Below are 26,747 nucleotides of genomic sequence, written 5' to 3'. Positions count from 1 at the left end.
TTTATAACTGAATTTCAAGAAAGGTTTTTGTCTCATTCAGATATTTTAAAAGGAACAATGATGTAATATAATATTTATAAGAATTGCATATCATTATATAAATATTATTAAAAAATAATTAATTCTTAATTATATTTATGTAGGGTTTGAATGCTTATTTTCAACAAATTCAAATTTAACTAAAGATGAAGAATTATCATTCAAAAATTGATAGAATTTTACAGTTCTGATGTAGAATGTTTTGACAAATCATTATTTGAATTAAAATTATGGAAGCGTAGATTAATCAAATGTGAAAAGCTTTCAAAATCTAGTCTCCAAGCACTCATTATGTGCAATGAACAAATGTATCCAAACATATTTTTACTCTTAAAAATATTATGTACATTGCCAGTCTCGACCACTTCGCCAAAGCGTATGTTTTCCACTTTGAAAATAGTAAAAACTTATCTAAGAAACACAATGGGTCAGGTAATATCATTATTTTTGTAAATTACATAATAATTATGAACTTTTATTAAATCAAATACTTAATAGGAACGCTTGAATGGACTTGCAATGTTATCTGTGCACCGAGACATTGAGCTGAACCCCGATCACATACTAGATATTTTAGCAAAAAAAAACTAAAAAAAAAAATTAATTTAATATTATAATTTATCAAAAATATATTAAATTTAATTTAATTGTTTACTCTATTGTCTTTGAAAAGCATTATTTTATCATTTACCTCATTTAATTTATAATAATAAATTAATATAATATTATGATCTATGAGATTAAATGGTCAAGGGGGGGAGGGCATAGACCTCCACTAGAACGATAATATAAACTTATATCCCACCCCAGAACCAATTCCAAATTACGCCACTGATAACTGCACGTTGTCGTGTCGTACCTAAATCTGGATATAATATTTTACTATTATTATTATACTGCGTATAATATATACTCGATTGAGCTATATCGAGAGCAAAAAAAAAAAAAAAAAAAATAATAATGAAAGAAAATAAAGGTGATAAAGAATCTCGACCGACAAACGTCGATGTGGAATGCTGTACGACATCCCGTTTATAATGACCGCAATCGCGTATGGACCGATTGCATGGAGTGTAATATAATAAGGTATAGTAATAATAATAAAGTGTAATGCTTTATAGTAATTCGCGTAAGACACATTTCTCTGGATTTTGAAACACGAAATAAAAAACAACAACAACACAGAATTTCGTCCGTTTCCAATTATGTTATCCCTCCATGGCAATTTTTCACGCTGGTCACGTTAATACCGTGAAGCTGGTTTCGAAAGAAGAAAGTACGATACATACCTACTTGCCGCTTGTATACCTGTGCCTATATTATAATATTATACCTTTAGATCGGTTTCCGCACATGTACGTATTAAAACTCTAACCGCTATTAATAAATTTCTTCGTGTGTACCTACAACCTAATATACTATCACTAATACCATTATTACTACTACTACTACTACTACTACTATTACCTACTACTGCTACTACTACTACTACTACTACTACTACTACTACCACCATTACTGCTATACCATTAGCTATATACTATCATTTCTGCTACTGTTACTACTACGATTATTATCACTTTACTGTTGCTACTGTAACACGCGTTGTCGCCGGAGACAGAGTTCGTCTTCACTGCCGCGAACACCGAGCGTTAAAATGTCCGATTCGTCTTCGATTACGATGGTAAGCGAATTTCATTGATATTATTTTCACTTCCGTGTTCTGTGTAAGTCGATGTTCTGCGTTTATTTTGATTTAGTCCTGATAGTAATTATAATAACGCATTATAATGTGATGTTTGTCGTCTGTTATAATTTTTCTTAGCACATTTCTACTTATAATATATATGGGCAGTTAGTAGTTACGACTATTCGGATTTTCATTTATTCCATAATTATCAAACAAATCACTTATTATTTCTAAATAGTCCTATAAAATGTACAAGTATGATTTAAATTATTATTTTATCACTCGAAATCATTCATTTGTGTGGAGCTATAGCAACGACAATTATCCGATTTGTAAACTTAACCTTTTTTACATAACTTTGTCAATACAAACACCATTAACTTTAATGCTAAGCCATACAAAGTAAACTTTCATTATGATAATTAATCTTTTTATTATTTCCATTAGTCGGTTTAACATAAAAAAGTAAAAAATAAATACCTACCGCTAGTGTTTAAAAATTGATAAAACGTTTACGATCGTCGTTCATATTCAAAATAAAGTACCAACATTAAGAAAAAAAAACTTTCTTTTTAAAAGTTTTACACATCTTAAAGGTACCGAAGAGGAAAATGTGAAAGATGATCCAAAATATAATTTAAAAAGTGTTGGAATACGAAAAAGTATGTGTTATATATATTTACAAACATAAACGATAATAAGTGTTTATAAAAAAAACAACATTTTGCTTTCGGTTCAGTAAGTTGACATGTTTTTTCATCACATTTATAGATTTTCTGATGGTTTTAAATCAGAATTTTCAGAAAGGTGAAAAAAAAAACAAATATTATTAAACCGTTTTTGTAATACACTTTTTTCAATTTATTAACTTTTGATAGTATGCACATCTTGTAAATCAGATAGTATTTATATAAATAGTTGAAGTATTCCAATTTTCATTCATTGTGGTTTTATATTCTAATGAACAAAACCCCTTCGTTACTGAAGTACCTATTTAATACGTTTTTCCTGATGTTAAAAATATATTTATTCAACATATTTATCTACCGACAACAGTCAAATACTGAAAAAATATATAAGTACGTACTATGCTAAGCGATTTTATCTTGATTATTTTTTCGAAATTTCGCTCATTTAGAAAATATTTTTACTGTTTTAATTTAAAATTCTATCGTAGGTGCAGTTAAAATTCTTTAAAAGCTATATAATTTTAGGTGTTAGCAAAGTTATAGATCAATAACATATTTATATATTATATGAAATATAATTTTTGCAAGGTTTTAAAGTAAGGTGGTCATTTGAAAACAAAAAATTTCTAAAAACCGCAACGTTGAAATAATAGCAAACTCATATGACATTTTTTTAGCACCGCAAGTACGTTGACCCGTGGGACCTAGACCTGCGGGAGGTGTCGTGGAGACACTCGAGTGACACAACAGACTGTTCGGCTGACCACCAAGTCGTATCCCTGTCGTCAGCGGCCGGACCTGTGTCTACACGATCCGATTTTGTGTACGTACCGGGTCCGCCAAAAAGCAACAAGTCAAGCACCGGTAGAACGAGATCTCGATCGGTAGCCCGGTACGATTGCTGCCGATGTTCGCCGAGTTCATCATCTATGGCCCTCGTCCCGCCCGATTCAAGTAAACATTTTATCGTTATTACGAGTTAACAATAGCACACACTATTCGCATTTTTTTTTTTTTTTTACGAGTACATAAAATTTCACGAAATATTTCTTTTATCGACTATGGTAGTAAGCTGAAAATTGTATTAACGTTAGTTACTAATTCGTTTTTTCATGTTATTTTTATTAAGTCTCTAAGATTTTTGGTAAATATGTAATTTTCATTATTGTCATTCTACAGTTTATAGGCAATTTAATTTTTTAATTTGTCTATAATAAATCAATGTAAAAAAAAAAAAAAGAATTATCCTTATCAATAACAATCATTTTTCAAGTCATTGAAATGAATGTGTATTTGATTTCTATAATACACCTGCATGTAAAATATATTGTTTTATCAGTTCACTTCCATTATATACTATTTTGATACTAGGTCGAGTTACCTTAAAACTCATAGTGCCATAGCAAGAGTGATCAGTGCTATCAACTACTAAGTAAAGCTTAGAAAATTTTAATTATGGTTTCGAGAACTCGTTTATATGAAAAAGTCTTCTCTTTTATTGTTTATATTAAAAACAATACTGAAAAGCACATAGCAAACATTGAGCCCGAACTACAGTTTTCGTATATTAAGTCCAATGTTTAAAAATTGATGTCAGAAATAGAACATCATGGCTTTCACATTTTAAAGAATAAAAATTTAAATTAAAAAATTAAATTAAAACAGTAAATTTTTGTATAAGATTAAATTAATTAAAAATAATTATGAAACGATTATGTTTAACATAATATTTATACTTAGCATATTTAACTTATATGATTTGGGATATTGATTATGATGATAACATAAGGTTTATTGAGAACAGTTTGGTAAAAAAAAAAAAAAGATATCCATTAGAAAATATATAAGAAAAGACCTCCACAGTTTAAAAAAGTCAATGAGGTAATTAAGGGGTAACCAGATGATTTAATCAGGAGTCGACGTACAGCACAATTTAAAAGTTTTAGAACTTATCTTCTATTTAATTATTTTAATTGGTAAATATTGATATGTTTATTGGATAAATTCGTGATAGTTTATAACTATTTGTAGGTATCTAATTAATATAAACATTAAATATTTATAAACATATTCAATCTCGTCCGATTTTTTCTAAACATACTTGCCTTATTTATTTGTATCAATTATATATTCATGAAATTCTAATTTTTTAAATATCTTAAATATCTACTATTACTCTTAACACCACATTTTTTATGATTTGTTACGGTGTTTAAGGAACGTCCTGATGAAATTATTTAAATGAGCTTGATAAAAAATTCACTAACTGACCATATTGTAGTTGAAGAACAGGGCAAATTTTGATTAGAGTGGGTAGTGTAGCAGAATAAATGTTATATAATTTAATATAAGTATACCTACTACATTATGTACTCAAATAGCGATATTTTTTTTATATTTATCATTTATTACTGGGACTCATACACATTCAAAAGTTTAAGATAAAATACATTTTTTCAATATTTTGTTGTTATTTTTTGCTTATACAAATTTAAAATATGAGATCTGTTATTTTTTATCTATACTCATTAAGAGGACAATATTAGAAATAAGAAGTGCATATAGTACATTATAGACAAACAGAATCTCATTTGGTAACCGTTCGTAATCGTATTATAAATTTATTCATGCGCAATTAGAGATTTCAAATGCTTGTAAAATAGATGCCTATTTACGATAAACTTTAATTCAATCATTTCATATTGTAATAATAACAATAATAATATATTAATATATAGGGTGATTCATCTAACATTTTAAAAATGTTTAAATATACTTTAAGACCATATTTTAGTTAAAATTTTGATACGTTGATATTTTTAGAAAAATTAAATAAATTTACAGACAAAAAAGATTTTCATTTTAAAAACAGAAATGTGCATTTCCATATGATAACCCTAAATAGTAAAATAAATCTCAAGTATTTAAAAATATAGTCTTATTGTATTGGTATGTTTAAAATTTACATTAACCAGATTTTGAATAATTGCAATATTGAAGAAGAAAAAAAAGAAGTGATTATGTTTGGTAAATCACTTAATACATCGCAATATTAACTCGTTTAATGCAATATTGGTGTCGATATTTTGAACGCAATGATATTTATGATATCGGAGACTACTGGACACTTAATTAAAAATTACTTTCGACATTTTTCATGCTTACAATTCGTCATTCTTTGTCAAGTATACGTCAAAGAAAATAAATGTGTATCAAAGGGTGACACGTTTTCAAGTGGTCAATACAGTTGTAAATATCGAATAATGTAAAATATGGGTTTTACGTATATAAGTTGTTTGTAAAAAAAACTGATTGAAAATGAAAATAAATGATTTTTTTTTTTTTTTTGAATACACAAAATATCTAAATTATAATTGTTTTATAATATTTTTAATTATATATAATTTAATATTAATGTACAAGTATATTTAATTAAAAAAATTACAAAAAGTTTATGAGTAGATAATTCAAAATTTTTCTTTTGAAACTTTCTAACTTAGACTCAAGTACTTAAATTTACTGTGCAAATAATTTAAATTACATTTCACGTTTCTGTTTGTGATTGTCTTAGACGAAAATCTATACGAATATTGGGAAACTGGTTGCAAACCACCATCGTATTGCAAGTACTCTTCGGTAGATCACCATTTCTACCCTATCGTTTGTGGATCTTCGAAACAACAATGTCGTCTACTATACAATGTTTCCAGGCCGGAAGTCCGCCGGAACTCGCGTTACGACAATGGGTAAGCTCACGTGAATTTTCATTAATATTATTAATGTATAAACATATATTATAATATGTTATCTTAGAATGAATACGCATATTTTCAGTTCTTGCAAAATCACTGTTCATCCTGTTAAAACTTATAGATTAATCATCATTAATCATATTTTGTTCACATAAAAACTAAAATGTGTTTAGATGAGTATTATTCAATGAACTTGAATAAAAATCTCTGTTCCGAGTTAGTCGATAAAAATTTTTAATAAAACATACTTACCAAGATAATATTCCAATTTTAAGAAAGATGCTTATAACACTGCCATTAATTAACTTCTTGGTTGTCAATTAACTTATTGTCAGTTTCATTTGGTAAAAATGTATAATACTTTAGATAAATCTAGAAACGTAAGACTTTGTTAAAACAATATAGTAATAATATGATAAGTTTACTAACTAGTGATAATATATTTTTTAACTTGAAATATTCCAAACGAACCAATAAAATAACTAATAAGTGATAAATATGTAGAACTTATAACAATAGCTCCAAAATATAATGACATTAAATTTACAGATTAATAGTTATATTCTTGAAACATGTTTCTAACAAATTCAATTTTTTTTTCTCCTAATATAGTGACAGGACAATCTTATAATAATCTAAATATTACCAATGGGTTTGAGGCATTTTACTGCATTATATTGTATAGTTTTATTCAATACATCTGAGTATCCATCTGGTTATTAATTTTTTATTACGAATTTAAATATCTAATACAAAAAGTAATGTTGCGGTAATATTATTGTCAATATTTAATAAAAGCTCATTGAGTCTTATTTAGTTAAATTTCATTATTAAATTATAAGAATAAAATACATATCAGTGGGACTGCAATAATGTAAGGCAGAAAATATAATTTTAGATTTTAAATTCTAAATGAAGCAATTAATGTATTTGTTTGACATTGATCTTGTGTTTTTTTTATGCCTGATATCACCCTTAGGAGAAATAAAAATGTTTCAATCTTCAAGAAGTTTCTGATAGTGAATTAGATCTAATTGGTACTAAAAAAGAAGGAGGTGAAAAAATATTTATTATCGACCTATTTTTAAAAATATTTAGGTTAAACATAAAAAAAAATATATATATATCGTAGAAAAAAAATATTTACCCATCACCAGTTTTCGTTATAATCGATTTTGTTTTTATATTGTAATTCAAAAATAAATAACCGTAGATACGTACTTGAAATATTCACCGAATATTTATAATAGTCTTTTAAAAAAAAAATGTAGTTCATAAAATAATCTTGAATTTTTTACAAGTACAATTTAAACTTTTTTGCTTATTTTCAAAATTGTTATTGATTATTTATAAGAATTTAGAGATCAAACTTTGACCTAGTCTGAAATAATCATAAAAATGTTATTTTAATTAATTTGTAGTTTAAGATATATACAATTTTTGATTTTAATATCTAATGTTTGAAAATGTAATTAATATTCCTCATAGAGATAGTTTATATTGAAATAAAAAAATCTAAAAAAAAATATCCACAATTTTTCAAAAATATTTTAAATTAAAATTTTGACAAAACTAAATATTTAAATGAAGAATTCAAATAAAAGCACTAAAAAAAAAAAAAAATAAAAATGAAGAATAACGGGTTTATTTGTTATTTTACTGTAATTCAAAAAATATTATTTTCAAGGAATTGAAATTTCACATCAATACATACATTAGTGTCTTATTTAGGTACTATAAATAATAAAATATTCATATTATTTATACTGCGAACCGATTTACACTATTTTATAGAACGTCGATTTTGACTTATAGATTAATAACACTTGACACTTACTTTGTATCAAAGTGACTTCACCAGGTTTTTATTTGAAATATTTATAATTTATTTATTTAATAAGCGCCAAATTTAAAATACAATGAAATAAACATAATTTGTAACTATAACAAATTTAATATTCAAAGATATTCACGAAAAAATGCATTGTGTAAAATTTCACCTTAGCAAATTTTCTTTTTTTCCATAACATTCACTTAACACATTAGGTATGCCTATTCATCCAAGTCATTATACATTTTATAAACTCTTAATCTAAACGCAAACTACTCCATTAAGTTTACTGCTTGAGATCATACTAATATCAGTGGCTCTTATAGAGACGATATCACGAATTCAATATAATACAACTTCATCTCTCTTTTCAGCAGTAATTTCTATTAAAGTAATATTTACGAAAATTAGTTAATAAAAACTATAACTGTAAATTTAATAATAGGTTAGAAGGATCATAATCAATTTTAATAACAAATTCTAATCGTGCTAAACTAGTGATCCTCGACTGCAAGTTATTATACTGTAAATAATCCTCTAGAGTCTAAATGGTAAATATGGATAAATAGGAAGTGTGCTGTAATAAAGCGAAAAGTTCAAAACGAAAATAAAAAAAATCCAGATTTGTGTACGTATAAATTAGACTAGTACTCGTTATTACTCTTCAGCGATCCGATAACGTCATTCAGGGTAGGGTTCGAGAAATAAATCCTAAATAAATCCTAAATAGACATATATTCATGCAATATTATTATAATACAATTTTATGAGCATGGAAAAGAACACAAGATGATCGTTTTTTACATCCTTTCCTTTTTATGTATAAGACTTCGACGTTTATACACGATGGCTTTCTAAAAGTATATTTCAAGAATAGACATGCTGTTAACGTGATCATTAAAATGTTTGATTTTTTTTTCAATACAATAAGAATAAAAAATTTTATCAACATTAATAAATCTTAGTATTGGGTCAAATATCTATCGTTATCTGTAGAGTGCTTTTATTAAAGAGTCGATACTTGATAAAGATCATTTTATCGAAATAATAATAAAAATCGTCTTAAATATGTATGCTAGTCGTAGTGTAATATTGCAAGATAATCTAAATGAAATATGTATCGTTTAATATTAAGTAATTTTTTATTCAAAAAAAAGCCATGTGTTATATACTTCATTGATATATCTAAACTACAAATTAAAATACTAAATTCTTAAATATAGTGTATATCAGCTTTTAATAGTATGCACGTATTACACGTGTTATAAATATTGCCAATACCAAATTTGTTTTATGCAATTATCAATACTTATAAATCTTTTCTAAAAAAAAAGTAAAATTATAATACCAGATTTATAAATAGAAGATTAAAAACATCTTCTATCTCACTTATAAGTTATTATTTATTTTGCATATTGTGTATTTTATATCTCGAGTATTCTTTTAATTTTTCTTACGTGAAACTATTTTTGCCTTGCAATTGATATTTTAAATTTATTACAATTATAATTAGAAACTGACCTTTGAATATTATATAAAAAAAAATAAATTATTTTCTTTGTATATATATATTAATCGTTTGTATTACACCGCTTATATTTGATAATGTTATATAGGAAACCAATAAATATATATTATGCGACTTATTGTGTATCTAAAAATTAAGACAATTTTTAAGACTCTGAGCAAAATAATTTTGAGAGAGATCAAAAGTAAACATTTTCTCAGTGCTTTTCAATATAACCAAAAAAAATAAAATATTCACGCAAAACCAGTATTTATTTATAACAATAAAATTTTACTTTTTTTTTTTAGATAACTCTAAAACTATTAACTTAAAATTGTCACCAAATGCTTGTATTAATATTTTCTAGTAGAATAATTTTGTTAATAATTTGTCTCTTTTTAAACTATTTATAGACTTACGAATTTAAAATTTTTATGTACCTATTGACATTAATAAAAAATCTGAAAGTCAGAATGTTTGAAAATTGAATGTAAGATTTTTTTTATAGGTTTTTTTTATAACTATTTAATAATATTAAAAATATAATATAATTACAATTTTATTTTATAAGCAATTTAAATTAAAATTTTTGATAAAATTCGTCAAAATCACAATAATTTACAAATTATTTTGTTTAGTTAATATTGTTAATAATTTTTAGCAATGAATTGAAAATTTAAAATAAAGAATTATAGTGAAACCAAACTATATAATATGCAAAATTAAATAATTAAATGAAAAATAATGAGTTTAATTATTTGTTATCAAAAATATTATTTATAGATTGAAACTTTTGACTTTTATGTATAGTATTATATTTTATACACACAATTCCATTTTTAAATTCAATGCTTAAAAAAAAAAAAATAATTCAAACTATTTATAGAAAAATAAAATAAAATATTGGATGACAGGCCGTCTCCTCTCAGAATCGTTTTCGTTCGTAATAATATACCATTTAATTTAATTCGAATTTAAAACACACGTTACAGTGATAAGATCACTCATCAATTTCTTATGTGGTACACTTACTATATACAATAAAGCGATTTCTATTTTCTACTCCCTTTCTGATTATTGATTTTGATTTTTTTTTCTGCATACGCGTTTTCTTGGGAAAAGCTGCGCTTGGGATTCGGTAGATTTGATGACTTGTTTGATACACTCTCGGGAATATTCCGAAAATATGACGTAAGTCTCCATGCCCCAAATCTCCGCATCACGTTTTTAGAACATAATACATCTCTCCGTGCTTCCTTGACGACAGGTGTCAGGTTGTTAAATCGTCAACACGCCTCCAAGTATATATTGTACTTAGACGGGTGAGGCACGTGCTTCCTCATGAATCTGCATAATATATTATTATCAAATCGAACAAGAATCCGAGAATCCGATCGAATTGCAAAATGTGTGACGTTAGTTTTTGTCGGCACACATGCACAAATTGCACAATATTATACTAAAATGCATTTTATATTTTCCGTGCAATGGTGGCGCGGATGCGCGATGTGTTTTGATCGATTATTGCGCGTACCGTGACAGGAGGAGAACGCTTTATAATCGGCTTATAAAGTATTTTCGAGTTGTTATGTCTATTTCGAGTATCACCCTTTATAATTTATTATATAGGTAAACACACATACGCACGTGTAGGTGCACAGGTCCATGCACATAATAACATACGCGTAATTCATCAGGACGCGTATTGGCTGATCCCTAACCTCTATTTTTATTGTATACAGTATTATTTATTTTTTTCAAATAAAATACTTACTTAAAAATGGCGTTTCTCAAAAAAACATATCGATGCAAAAATACGTGCACCACACAACGACGCTCCGTTTCTATACAAATCCGTTTTGCACGCTTAGTTTCACTATATCCATTTCCCATTTCGTGTCATACAATATACGTCGTTTGAATTGCAAATTGTATACAAAACATTAAATTATTGTATTTTTTTTTTATGATATGTGAGTGCTTGACTACATTTCAAGTGTTTGGCTTTCGCCACACGCTAAATAATATTTATATCTGTTTTGCGTAATTCCGCGGTTCCCATAATGTATGATTTAGAAGACTATAATTCAGTTCGACGTCTATTTACATCATATTGAACAATGTCAACTATTGTTTACTCGAGTTTTTAAGTAGGTTGCAAAACATATATCATTGTTTTTGAACAGTGGCTGTGTTGAATTATTATTCTGTTAAACGTAGTTAAACATATTATAAATGCTTAACGTTATATTGTTGTTTTTTAATAGTGTTATTTTAAATACCAGTAATAATAGTTTTATGTTTGCAAAACCAACCGATATAGTTTTTAATGCACTTCTGGATTTTATTTACATGAAAATCAATTTTCCTGCAGCGTAACATAATGCTCAGGCCATTCATTAAAACAGTAATTCAACCATGATTAAATCGTTATTTTTCATGTACCTAATAACATAGTCGAGATCAAATTTCTCCGCAGAACCATTTACAGTTTATATTCAAAACATACGCTTAACTAGAGAACAGTTATTTTTACGATATGGATAGTAAATACCACAATATCATTTAGCATGTATTGTATCATTCAATTTCTTTTGTCATCTAGTACTCTAGTGAAATCGATAACAACAAAACAATCTAAATAAAATACTACTATGAATTCTGCCATCATAACTGGTGATTTGTCATCTTAGGTATCATTAAATTGTACGGTACTATTCCAAAAAAATCGTGCATAATGGAATTTATTGTCGTACACGTTATGACATAATTATATTATAATGCTTTGATGACGCATGTAGTTGGGTAATAATATTAGAATCGGGTACCAGAGAATAAGGTTACAAGTTTACAATCTCTATTATGATATCGCCCCTGATCATTATAATGTAATTTTGATTGTGGTAAATAAATTTAAAATTACATGCATTGTTTTAACTTTTATGTATATAATGTAAATATTATTTTTTTTTTTACCAAATTTCAAAATACATTAATCGCAAACAAAATAGAAATGGAAGATACCTACGCAGTTTTTTTAATCTAAAAATACTAATTGAAATTGTAAAAAGTTAGTTGTAGCTTATGTTCAAAAATAAAACATAAATTTAATTACTTTTAGTTGAAATGTTTTATTGCAACCAGGTGTTTAATGTACTTAAAAGCAGAGTTGTGCATTATTATTTATCTTGTTAACTGATTTTGTTAAAAATAATTTAAAATTTATTTTTATCTATCAATTTAAATGAAATAATTATTAGAGGTAAATTATACTGATCATTTTTTTTTTTTTTTTAACAAGTATTTCAAAAAAAATGTTGAATATTAGGTTAGGTTTTTGTTTTTCAAAGTTATTGTTTATTTAAGATATATTATATTTTAATGTTATTCTTTTATGTTTATTTATTATGTATGTTTCACTGTAATTATTTCGTAATAAAATATTATTCAATATCCATATACACCAATAGGTAATTTTATTTAAAACACACGTATATTTACTGGTGTAAAAGTTTAAACTTATATTTACTTGTATTATAGTATTATATTTATAATAAAAAGCTATTTTACTAACATAAGTTTTAAATAACTTGTTTTTTAACTAAATTAATCTGATAATATTTTATTTAGATATTTTGAGTTTTGTCTATTATATCATATAGATAAAATTTCAATAAATTATCTGATATGTTATTATATTATGTAGATAATTTGTTAATTGTCATTGTATAACATTGCAGTCGATGGATACGGGGAATAATTTATTTTAGTTGATAATACATAACGCAAACTTTTTGAATCTGATAAAATGACAAAAGTAAGATATCAAACTGAAAGTCCGATAGAGTTTATTTTAAGAAACTATTGGAGTGAATAAAATAATTTGTCATACTAAAATATGATCAATTATAAACTATAAAAACATATCAAACGGAGCTATTTTTTAATTTACCTAGAATAAAGATTTAAGTTCGATTATTAGAAACAAATTTACAAATAATTGTTTATGTATATTATGTTAAAGACAATTTACTGACACATAATATTATAACGAATTTATTCGTTTACGTATTTAAATAATGTTTATCTTTATTTTAATTACATAATATGTACTTCCATTTATGACACTTCTTATTTTTTTAAATACCAAATAAAAATAAAAATGTGAGTCTTGATGATTGATCAGATACAACATAATGGCACATACAATCATAGGCATCAAATTCACGGAGACAACGGAAGCAATGATTCCTGTATTTTTATTTTAAGGGTGATTCTCCGTACTTCAATTATAGCGAAGGTAAAACTTAAAAAAAGTATTTTGCTTTTTTGTATCTTTGGACTTATGCAAGATAAGAAATATATTTATCAACAAGTGTTTAATAAGCAAAATTAATATAATTTTAGACAATATTTTTATAAATAAAATATAATGTAATACATTTAATTTAAAAAGAATCCAATAAGGAGAATTGGAATAATATTGTTGTACAGTAGTTTACAATTTTTATTTGCCCCCGTTCTAAAAATCTAAAATTCGGCGCCTATACATACAATTGTATATTTTAGTTATGAAAAGTTAATTTTGAAGAGAAAACTATCAAACACTCAGTATATTAATATGATATATTATTTGTTTAATATGTAAAAAAAAAAAAAAAAATACTTTTATAAATTCCAATATTTGAATATTTTATTTGTATTCTGCGTTTTAATAAAATAGAACTTAATTTACAACGGAAAAAACAAAAAAAAAAATAATTTTAAATAAGTGAGTATACAAATAATTTGAATTTCCTTCAAAATACTTTGATTGTCGTAGAAAAATTGAAATAGCTTGGATTAAAAAAAAAAAAAAAAACAAACACAAACAAACTTGTACTGTGGAAATTAATATAGTACTATATACACCGAATTCAATTTATTTTTAATTAGATAAGGTGTAATTCATGTCAGAATGAGAAACATTTCATTATCGATTGGAAGTAATCGTTAAAAAAAAAAAACTGCAGACACGGCGTATATATATATATAGTAATTGGACCGCATCCAATTTCTTAACCGAGTCATGGCTATTCCCTTTCCCCACGACTCTCTGACAGGATCCCGTATCGAGTATTTCTATTCTAATAAGAAAAAAAATGTTTAATACATAGCTATTGCGTTTTTATTAAACTTTATTGATTTTAAAATGATATTTTAAAAAAAAATATTTTTATCGTCTACAGGAATAGCTAATATCACGCAGATACGCCTACCAAAATATACTTTTACACTTGTGGACTTAAAGTAATAGATGCAATGTATAGTGATCAAAACCCAATACATTACATATTATCTTCTATGACGTATATGCTTGCCTTATTGTCTGATGTTTAACTTTATTTGTATTTCAATACAAAATATTGTTAAACAAAATTATTTCCATAGTATCAATTTATTATACATTTTTTTTTATATAAGTCTGGTATTAAACCATTATAGTTTCAATAATTACAAAACTACTAAATATATAACCTATATCATAATAATAATACATTAGAACAGTAAATTAATAATTACAGTAAGTAATAACAAGCATAAAATATATGAATGTTTTGAAGTAAATTACATATTAAAATAAGTAACTAAATAGTGATTAAAGTTTGATAAATGGACATAATAATATCTAGTGCTGAATTAATAATTATAAAATAATTAAGGAGTAGGTATGATAGCTTGAATATATTCTTTCTAATACGGACGGAAGTAATTAAGGGATTAATGATGTTTAAACAACTTGCTAAGCATATTATAAAATAATATTTATTAACGTATTACGTCTGCATTTAAATACAACAATAAGGAAAATAAAATAATATTTTAGTTTAAAAATATATAGTCTACAAAGTAATAACAGTATGATAAAATACACAATATATTTAAATAATGTAAAAATAACTTTAGGCCCATATAATTTAGCAATATCATGAAGACTGATTAGTTAGTAACACGATGAGGTGCTGGCCTTAAAAAATGTTTGTGAAAATCTGCAAAGTACCAATTAGTGTAATAACTATAATAAGTACAATAGTTGGGCATTTTGTTAAGCGCATATTTTTTTTTCAACCAAATGTTAACAAACTACATTTTTATGTAAGTATATCATTCAAAATAATATGTAAATATAACAAATGAAATAATATAATTCAGTTTTTGTTCGTGGATACACACACACATACACACACACACAAACATACAAACATTACAAACAGACATACATAAATATATAAATTTATATTATGTTATATTATTAGGTTATTAATTCTGTTTTTGTGAAGTTTGTGAAAAAATAAACAATAAAATTGAGTACTTATCCACATCGAGTAATACCTATAATATATCTATATACTTTAATACAGTTCACGGTTGTTTAGAATTCCACAGCATAAAATAAAATGCTTAGTCGAAAAAATCTAATTGCAGTCTACAACAAAAAATTAAAATAATATAGCTGATACAAGTTTTTAACTTTTGACTACAACTAATCTACTTTTATTAAGTAGGTACTTTTTTTTTTATTATTCCATGCTTAACAATAAACCATACAATAATATTTCGATTTCCGTAATTTTATTAACATCGTTATACATTAAATGATAAATTTGCTTCTGAAAAATTGAAATACTTTTTTTGATGTACTATATCACCTAAATTATATCATGTACAATATATTATACTATATAATGAGCTTTACACTTGGTAACAGGCGAATCGTATACGGTACAAAACAAATATGTTTTATGCAACGATTTCGAAATATATTATGTATAAATCCGACGTAATGATCAATTTATTTTTTAATTTACGGGAATAATAGTTGTAGACTACACGTTTTACACTGTTCAATCAAATACACACAAGCTCGACTAAATGGGGTAGTACAATGTATTGTTATACTTTTTACACTTATCCATTATATTATATTTTAGACGAAACTGTGCACAAGCTGTGTTAGTCTTAGCAAATAATTTCCAAGAATGCAACGTGTGTAGTTTAATTTGAACGCTCTTAAAAAGTGTACAGCTACCGTTGTACAAGCATCACGCACCGGTGGGATTTAATTATGTTTCGATAGGAAAATATTCTTTCCACAATAAACGCTGTGAAATCATATTAATCGTTTTAATACTATAGGTATAATCATATTAATGTAATGTACATTGTACGAACTAGTGAACGCTGTAGAACTCTATATTTGAAAAACCTTAACAGTTTTCATTCGGATAAACAAATCGTCACGTGTACATGTAGCGTGAACCTATACGCGTGTTCGTACGCATGCGCATCCTGAAATATACACTATTAATGATTATATAATATTTTACGCGTATCAAATTCGTAGGCTTTGGGGCTCGTAAAAAAATAAATAAATATAAATACCTACACAATTTTATACTCAAACATATATATTATACTGGATAATTCACCATGAATGTTCACCCCCATTTTACATTGAGCAAAAAAATGTATTAACATTTTCATTTTTGGAATTTTTGAATGTACATAATGCCATTCAAATTATTGAGATGTTTCAGTATAAACTTTTATTTCCCAGACTTTTCTTTTTCACTATAAACTAACGATAATTATTTTAAAAATTTAGATAAACCTTAAACAAAATTCCAATGAATATTTCGTCATTTAATACAATTTTTATACTATGGGTTCTTAAAAATGGTTTTACAAAAACATAAAATAGATGTAATATTATATCTAGTATTTGTTATATATTTTTATTATTTACAATGTAGGTATATTTAATTTAAAGTAATATAATATTTATTTGGATGGATATGATTGAAAAGATTGTATAATTTTAATAATAATTGAGTTTTGAATGCTCTCCGAATTTTGGTACCATAAGAAGCTAAAGGGAGAATAAGTAGTTTGTTTAAAAATATATTAATATTTTACAGTTATAATTTGAATTTTAATATGAAATACAAATGATTAAATCTATGATTTAACGATTTTATACGTCTAGATACATCCCGAGATATTTTATGAACTGTTCAGTTGTATTTGCGTGTTGCTAATATAGATCAGAGGAGACCAGTCATGAGGGTATAATATTAAGGTTATGTGGAAGGATTTCGACTCATAATTTATTTATTATACTAAGACCATTTTTACTACCTATTAATGTTTTATAATTTTTCGTTGGAATTTGAAAATCAGAAGTTTGTATCTTCACAGGACACTTCTTAAGTAGTATGAAAACTTTCTTGAACTTGAAAATATGGTCAGTAGAAATATTTAAAAATTCCAATTATCAAATATTGAATAACTTCATACTTCATTATTGCAGAAAAAAAAAGTGAGCATGTTTTATATATCACTCTGTAAATTTTATTTTACTGTATTATTTATTTATGTGTGTACAAACATTTCAATTGAAATCTATTTACGGTTTATAATTTATATTACAAAGTTAGTATATAGTGCCATGTAATGTAAAGTAATATATATAAATGTGCCTATGTGAGTAGGTACTACATCTGCCATTTTAAGTGTTTGGCTGAAAGCATGTTCATTGCAATATATTTCGAGATTACCAAATTACAGATTTTTTTTTTTTTGAGTAACTCTGTATTGGAATAGTCTGCAAACAATAATAAATTCACTTCACACTTTTATTGAATCCTACTCAAATGTTATATATAATAGTAATAAGAGTATTATTATTATTTATATTTTCAGCAGATTTCACTTACAATAGTTTGGCGTATCAGAGTGTTTAGTGTTCACTATGAGTTATTGCTAACATCGCTTTTTTCACCCCAAAAGCGACCCAAAACCACTCGTGTATGGAAAAAATTCAAAAATATATACATACGAGTATATTGTTTGTTTGTATACTTCGACATTATTTGTAAACTGGGATTTTATCGAATCCGTCGGCTATCGATTCTGCTGGACTTTTTTGTACGTTGATTCTACCAGCTAAAAATTCCATCGCACATTTGTATATTTTGATTCCATTAGCTTATATTACAATAGGATACTTTAAAAAAAATAATATTACCCAAATACCCGTTATCTTTTTTTATTTAAATCATCGTCAAACATAATCATCCAAAATGATAAAATCCAAATATGTATGGTAAAAAAAAAAATAAGCAATAAAATATACAATTTAAGAGTTTGTATAAAGTCAAATCAAATTGTAATTTTTAAAATAATGATTTAATGCCAATTTAATATAAGTGAATCTATTATTTTTATTTATTTATTTAAATAATGTTTGTTATTTATTTTTTTTCGATTCATAATTTTGTTTTTATGGCTGTTTATTTTTTTTATTATTATATACGAATCAATTTGTATTTTTAAACGAAATATATGTTTAAAAAAATATATTAGGATGTGCTGTAATGAATTGCGTATTTGGGTGTTGACATGAGGACATATTGGAAAATTCAAGAATATGATCGATAAGACTTGTACTTTTATATCCAATAGTACTAATGTACACTTCGCTATACGTAATTAGTCCTGTTTTGATAATATATAAATATAAGCCACAGTCAAAATATTTGACAACGTTATATTTTCATAAATTTATTAAAAATATCAATTTAAGTGTTTACTTTCATAGAAAAAATAATAACTGATGTTTTTTTGTTACCGGTCCATCTAAGCACTGAACAAAAACACTGATGTTTCGACTATAGAATTGTTGTGATTACTGATTATATACTACATTGTGCATTTATTTTTGTGTAAGATGAATGAACCAGTATAATAGCAGAGTATTATACTTTTCGTTATAATCTAGAAAATATTGCAGCCGTTGATGATATTAACTAACCGTTGTTTCCTGATAATCATTCATGTAGAAATCTTATATTATATGTGTGCGTATGCAAATCTCTTTGTGTGAATGAAAGTTTATAAAACCTTTTTGAAATACAATTTTTATTGAAAATATTTCAACTGTAAAACCATTCTACCGTTCTTCCGGAAGTTTGAAAAAGCTATCGAAAACTTTTTACATTACACACGTTAAACATTATTACGACTATATTCTAATATCATATACGTATAATATCAACGAAATTATTAAAAACTTCCTGTAGAATTTTATTGATTCTTGTGAGATTAAATTGAAATACCTATACCGAAATAATGATAATAAAAAACGGTTTTTTCTTTTCTTTTTTTTTTTTTTTTAATATACTTTAGGTATTTCACCAGGTTATTTCTTATTATTAGGAAAAAAAGCTATTTAACCAAAACCTTAACAATGAATACATATAATAATAAATAATAATAATAATTCATACATCATGTACCTGTTCAACTGATTGTAAATAATATAGATATTATGTAATATAATAATTAATATTTTAATTAAGAATTAAATATTATAATATAATTTTCATCTAATCTAAGCGTCCATATTTTACAAATACAGTTTCAAAAAATGTAATTTTAAAATTTAATATTTGAATAAATATTATTGTCGTGGCCCATAGATTCCACAACGAAAAAAATTGTATGTAACTGCATTTATGACACGAAGTTTTTTTCATATTTGAACTTTGAACGACAATGACTATTGATTTTGTACACAATGAATAATGCAGTATGGAAAAATATACTCATTATACAAAACTTATTACGATGGAACCATTTTTAAAATCTTGTAAGAGCTGAGTTTGACTGATGGATTTCATTACAAAATAACATTTATCTGTAAAAAAAAAGAATTTAGTTTAACTATTTTTTTTTAAATAGTAATGGTTTTAATATAATCTAAAAATATATTAGGTACATTTTCTTGTTTTTTATTTTATAGTTGTACAAGAATAAAATATTATTAGTTAATTATTTTCAGAGTATATATCTAATACTCTATTTATATTCTACAGTTGAAATATAAAAAACAGTTACAATAAATTAGGTTAAAATAATGCCGTTTCTATTGTATTTTAATAGGTACACAATATCTATTTACCACTATATTAACAACACGATTAATGGTAATATTAATATGTTTTCAGAGACATGGAATCAGTTCTGTGTCGAGCTTACATGGCCAATAGTGGAGAATATAATTCAACTGAAAATATGGTAACTAGTCAATTCCGCTACAACACTCTTGGTCATATGAAAATTGATTACTCTTCCAACTGGAACAATCTGGATAAATATATATGTCAAGTTTAGGATATCGATAATTATGACTTGCAGCCTACACTCATCATACATATCTTCTACACAGAAATGTTAAAATTTAAAATAATTGAAGTATCAGTAAGGTATCTGCAGTTATCTGTACAGTATAATACGCAAACAGACGTCAGCTAGTACATTATATTTTACGTTTAAATCATAAGTATGACGCATTTAAATAACTTTAAAATGTATTCTATGAGTTGTAACATAAATTGTATATGTATACTATAATCTATTATCAATAATGATCATAAAGTGCAGCTCCTGTAAGCATCTCCGTAAATTAAATATCTATTTAAATTTTAAAACAATATAAATATAATAAAATATAATATTATGTATTCATTTATAATAAATTAGGTTTATTTTATTTGATCACAGCCTGCAGTAGGTAGTTCAGTGATTATTTTCTAATTTGAAAATTCCCAGTAAATGACATTTTAATTAATCCATTGTTTTAATTATTAAACCCTCGTGAAATATTGCAGTATGCATTATACATGTGTATTAGTATATTTGTCTTCTTTTAGATCAACGCAAAAAAAAATTTAGCACACAATAAATCGAAATAAGGAAAATTAATAAAATACTTCATGATACAATTATACCTATTAAACAAATGCTTATTAGTTATTACTTACACAGAAAAATAATAAATATGTTAAAATCTTCAATCATTTGCTGTAATATGATAAGTTAATAAAACCTGAAACAATAAACAACAAGTATAAAAAAGTAAGGAATATTTTTATTCTTTAGAAAGAGCTACTACAATAAATTATGACCATTGGTTATTACGAAATATGTATAAAATTTAAATATTTACATAATATTATTATACTATTTACTCGTATACATGGTAAAATAAACATTTGAAAGAAATACCGGTAAATTAATAGAAGATTTAAATATATATTTCAATTTAAAAGTTAACAAATCTAATAGTTCTTGACATTTACATTTACTTTAAATACGTATTATTTATGGTGAAAAATTAAGATTGAAATCTATGAATGATTGTATAAGATAGAATAAAAATATAACTATGTTGAAGCAAACCGACAAATTACATAGGTATAAAATAATTTCATCAGGTACAAATGGTAAAACTCCATATTACGAAAACAAACGAATAAATCTAATTCCAAGTCAGAGTTAAAGAGGCCAAATACCAATATTTATAAACAAGAAGCAAGAAAAAAATAAAAAATAAAAATACTAAAATGATTTTACTAAATCTATTACTGTGTTTTCAATTAAACTATTAACAATAATCCTATTATTACTACAGGACTATTAAAGATCTACTTTCCGTCATTATTTTTATTTTTAAACAGTATACAAAAGTAAAAATCGAACTATTAACTTTATTAATATTCGAAACGTCTATAACATAGATATCGTAAAACTTATATTTTGGGATTTTAAATTATTTAATTTTAAATATGTGTTATTAGTATACAACCTGTGTGTAAAATAATCATGTAAATAGGTGAGTATAATATGTTTAGACTAGAAAATTTTAATATCGAGTTATAATATTTAGTATATAATAAATTTTAAATTTTAATAAATATTTATATTTTATGTCATATATGTACCTACTAACGCTCAACAGACATCTAACGTATACTATGTGCCTAGTAATACAATTCCATATTGTTATGGAAAAGTAATATTAATAATGTTTGTGTACAAAGAAAGTTACAATTCCTAAACACTATTGAATTTCACTAAGTAAACTTAATTAGATGGCGGACGAAATGTAATCATTACTATTTTAGAAAACCGTATGTGTACATCAGAACTTAATTCAATAATATTAACTACGAGAATAATAATTGGTAAGTAAATTTAATTTAATTTAACTATTCGAGCATATGGCTTAGTATTGAATACTGCAGATGTTATTTGTATTATTGTACATTGATGAATTGAAGAGATCTTGTGAATTTTAAGCTTGAAATTGTTATTACTTTTTTTCATTTCAATCTCATTACTTTGATATGTAAAGTAGTACTAAACAGTATCAACAAATAATCGTGTTTTATATTATGACATTAAGTTCAGTGGTATTTTAAATTTATTATAAAAGATGTATTTTCATTATTCTTTTCAGTCTTTGTCACTTTTCACTCATTCCATTTTAAAATATGCCGTCCCTTCGTTTCCATAGTAAAAATCATTCTATGTTTGTACCACGAATTCCATTTGTTCCTTTTTCATTTACTATTCACCTCTAATAAATATGATAGATCGCTTCTTAAAATATTTCATGGCGTTTATTTTAAATGCTATATTAATAAATTATTTTATGCTTATTTTGAATTGATTTTCACATTGACAAAGATATTTTAAAAGAAATTAAAATCAATTTAACATTAATCAGTACCTATTATAATAGTATATACATTTTTATTTTAATAATAAATCAAATATATATTTTTTATTTTTGTTTATTGAAAAAACTTGATACCTACTCCATTACATTAAAATATATAAATATATTTATAATCAAATTGTAGTATTCATCAAATATAATTTTATTATGTCAAAAAGTCAATGTTTATAACAACTTTCGTTCTATAAGTTGTTGCAACTCATGAGGTCTCGTAAGAAAATTAAATCAAACAAAATATACATGTTAAATTTATAGGTAAGAAACTGATTTAGGTTTTTATAAATTTCAGTGTAATAATACATTGTTTTATTTATAAAATTGTTTTGAATATTAATCGACTTATTACTAAAAACAAATACTACCTTTGTTGGCAAACATTTTTTTACTGTTTTCTTTTCTTACATAGCAATTGGTATTCAATTTTTATCTGTAGATAAGTATTTCATAAAACTTTCTTTAAGCTTCTTTACTTTACCCAAAAAAAAAAAATATTTAAAAAACTGTATCTATTGTTATAAAACCAAAATATACCTTTCTAAGCTGAAAATCTAAAAAATTAAATTAAAATAGATATCTTTGGGTTTTGGAACATAACAATTTTTCTACATATTTTTGATCTATAAAAAACGTAGTTTTAATTTTAATCGAAATTTAGTTGATTCTACTCGCCTAATAATAAAAACATATTATTTACCGTTAATTCATATTATTATGTAACCAAATACGAAATGTTTATCGTGGTGGAAAATCAACGAATAAAATTGTTAAAATCAAAATGTATTGTTTGTAAAATTTATAAAAATATGCGATTATGTTCAACTAACGAATGCTTAGAACTTTAAAATAATTAAATTTTTAGCAAATAGTTGAAATAACTTGTAATAATATGTAAATTTCAACGTTTGAAAATTTCAAAAATTCAAACAAAATATTTCATCGGAAGAATAAAACAGTTAGTACTATATATCATTAATTTCAATTATTTATTTATGTCGTTTCAAAAAAACCATTCAAAAATAATATTTTTATTATTTATTTTTTTTTTTTATGTGCATACAATTATACTACTTTTAGCCATATTAAATATAACTTAACATACCTGATAACACGACTATTAATGAATTAATTTCATCTCAAAATGACAATGTTATTTTTATGAATGTATTAAATTTTATATCGTGTATATACATTTTAAGGTAACAACAAAAGCCATGCATTTTACACAATAAAATGAATCAATGATTTAAATTTTTAATACTCTCGTATATGGAAATAATTTATTATATGTATACTTACTGTAATCATTTTTACAAAAAAATACAGTTCTATCTAACTTCCATTTAATCAAGAAAACGTTTGTAAAAGCATGTAATATAACTATTATATTGCATAAACTGTAACCATAAAGATTGTGAACTCTAAATTTATTATTATAATAGAATATGCATCAAAATAAAGAAGTATATTAATTAGTTATAAATTATAATCAAAGATTAAAAATAACACTAACTTAACCTAACTCAATATACTTCTATAAACATTAAAATAATTGTTTTACGCCATCATTACAGTCACATATACGTAAAAGTTTTGTTTTGAGGAAGAAAATCAGTGAAAAAACTTAAACAAAATGTAAAAATAGAGATTTTTTCAATTATGATTTTTTTAGGTTATTGAAATCTAAATAATCTTAAAGAAAGGTCATTAGTATAATTGTAACATAAATTCCTTAAAAATTAAAAACTAATAAAAATGTTCTAAAAAAAAAAAAAACAAAAATATCTTTCAACCACAATAATGCAAAATTAACTATAAATGTTTTTATATTTTTAATTTTATTACAAAAAAGTAATTTGATACATATGTTAAGTTTAATAATTTTATGATTAAAAAATAATAACGAAAAAATAAAATTATTCATCGGTGATAATTTTTATTGGTTAATATTATTTTGGAGTTATATTATTCATTTTATAAACATACAAAGTCATAAAACTAAGATTACGTTAAATTTTATATTCATCTATTTTATACCTCCTAAATTTTAACAATGCATTAAACATCACTCCATAAAATAATATTTTTAATTGCCTATTGCACACTAAAAACTCATAAAATGTGCGTATAAATTTATGTTTCAGTTATGAATAAAATCATCAAAAAATCCAAAGTAAAAGTTGCACTTCCAAAATGTCTATCATCTGTTACATGAACAAATCGTGTACTCGAAAAAAATCAAAAAAATGAACAATAATAAAATCTATTTTAAGTAGAGCTCCAGCATGGCGGTAAATATTGTTGATAGTCTGAATAACTGAAAATACCAATTATTATGTATTAACATAATTTATTTTACCGACAAGGTTGAATTAGAAAATATTTGAAAGAGGGGATCAAGAGTTTTTTGGTAGACTATAAGCACTTCTTCCTAATATTATTTGATATATAAGTAATCATACAATATGGGGAGTACGGTGATTAAAATATTGTGCTCATTATGCTATGATGCTTTATTAACTATAAGGATAGTTGTATTATGTATGAGTCTATACGAAAACCTCGTTTATTGTTGATATTTATCATAACTAATTTGTAAAATAATATGTATTACATAATCTTTGATGAAATAACTTAATTCGTTATTAATAATAATAATATGAACTACAATATTACATTTTTAAGCTTTTACTAAAATTTTTCACATTGTGTAGACAGTAAGCAAAAAAAACTCTAACTTCAAATTATATTTTTTACGTCATCATTTAGACCGCTATATTGTTTAAATTTGATCGATATAGTATCTATTATTTTTCGAATTTTCTACTTGACGTGTTCCAAAAAAAAAAAAAAAACTATGTGTGAGATGTGTCCCAACGACAACGTATAATACGTGACCGAGTGATCCCGCCTGAAATATTTTTTGCACACAAAACTTTAACACAGGCAATTATCATAGAATCGGCATGATCACGTTAGTCAATAATATAAACGTAGTCTATGAAAAATTAAACCAAGTCTAATCTAACGAATTTTATTTGATTTTAACGGATACCGCGGTGTAACACGATATTCCAAGATGAATTCGACATAACGCGTCACTATACATATATAGAGCAATAATATTATATATAATATATATTATATATATATATATATACTTTATATAATTAAAACAACTAAATAGCGATCGATTGATATTTAAACCGAAATCGCAGATTTCGTTCGCGTTATAGCCACAGGCAGCCTGCAGCAACACAAAAGTTTACTGTCTTGTTCATTATGTGTTATCTCGAGTAGATTACAGAGCAGCCGTGAAGTTCCTGTAGCCACTTGTCCGCGGGTCGGCAGCCATGGCATTCCATCGGCTTTGCACGTACGCTATGCACACACGTACCCCGAGGGTGTTCGAGCGTTCAACTGTAAGTCAACCACGCTGTAGTATTGTTATAGACGACTGTACAAAACTCTTGCCGATCGAACGATACGGCGATATGCGACCGTGTGGCAGGTCTAACGCCGTGTAACGCGACGTTAAATGTCCGTATAATATAACTACGCTCGCGAGAAAGCTTTACACGAAACGAATGTGGATCGAATGCGTTTTCCAAATAGGTT

At 25.1% G+C, this 26,747-nt stretch overlaps 1 protein-coding gene across 1 annotated transcript; it reads left to right on the top strand.

Annotated features, from left to right (window-relative positions):
• The first annotated feature begins 1,630 nt into the window (after window positions 1–1,630).
• Window positions 1,631–21,005, top strand: LOC112598002. Its single transcript, XM_025344296.1, has 4 exons — window positions 1,631–1,723; window positions 3,096–3,372; window positions 5,990–6,164; window positions 20,557–21,005. The coding sequence occupies exons 1-4, from the start codon at window positions 1,697–1,699 to the stop codon at window positions 20,720–20,722; spliced, it is 645 nt and encodes a 214-aa protein (XP_025200081.1). The 5' UTR covers window positions 1,631–1,696; the 3' UTR covers window positions 20,723–21,005.
• Window positions 21,006–26,747: the final 5,742 nt, after the last annotated feature.

This window comes from Melanaphis sacchari, unplaced genomic scaffold (genome assembly GCF_002803265.2).
Source record: "Melanaphis sacchari strain LSU unplaced genomic scaffold, SCAv2.0 Contig44_pilon_pilon, whole genome shotgun sequence".
Lineage (NCBI taxonomy): Eukaryota > Metazoa > Arthropoda > Insecta > Hemiptera > Aphididae > Melanaphis > Melanaphis sacchari.
The sequence above is the reverse complement of the archived record's forward strand: the minus strand, read 5'-3'. Positions and strand labels throughout refer to the sequence as shown.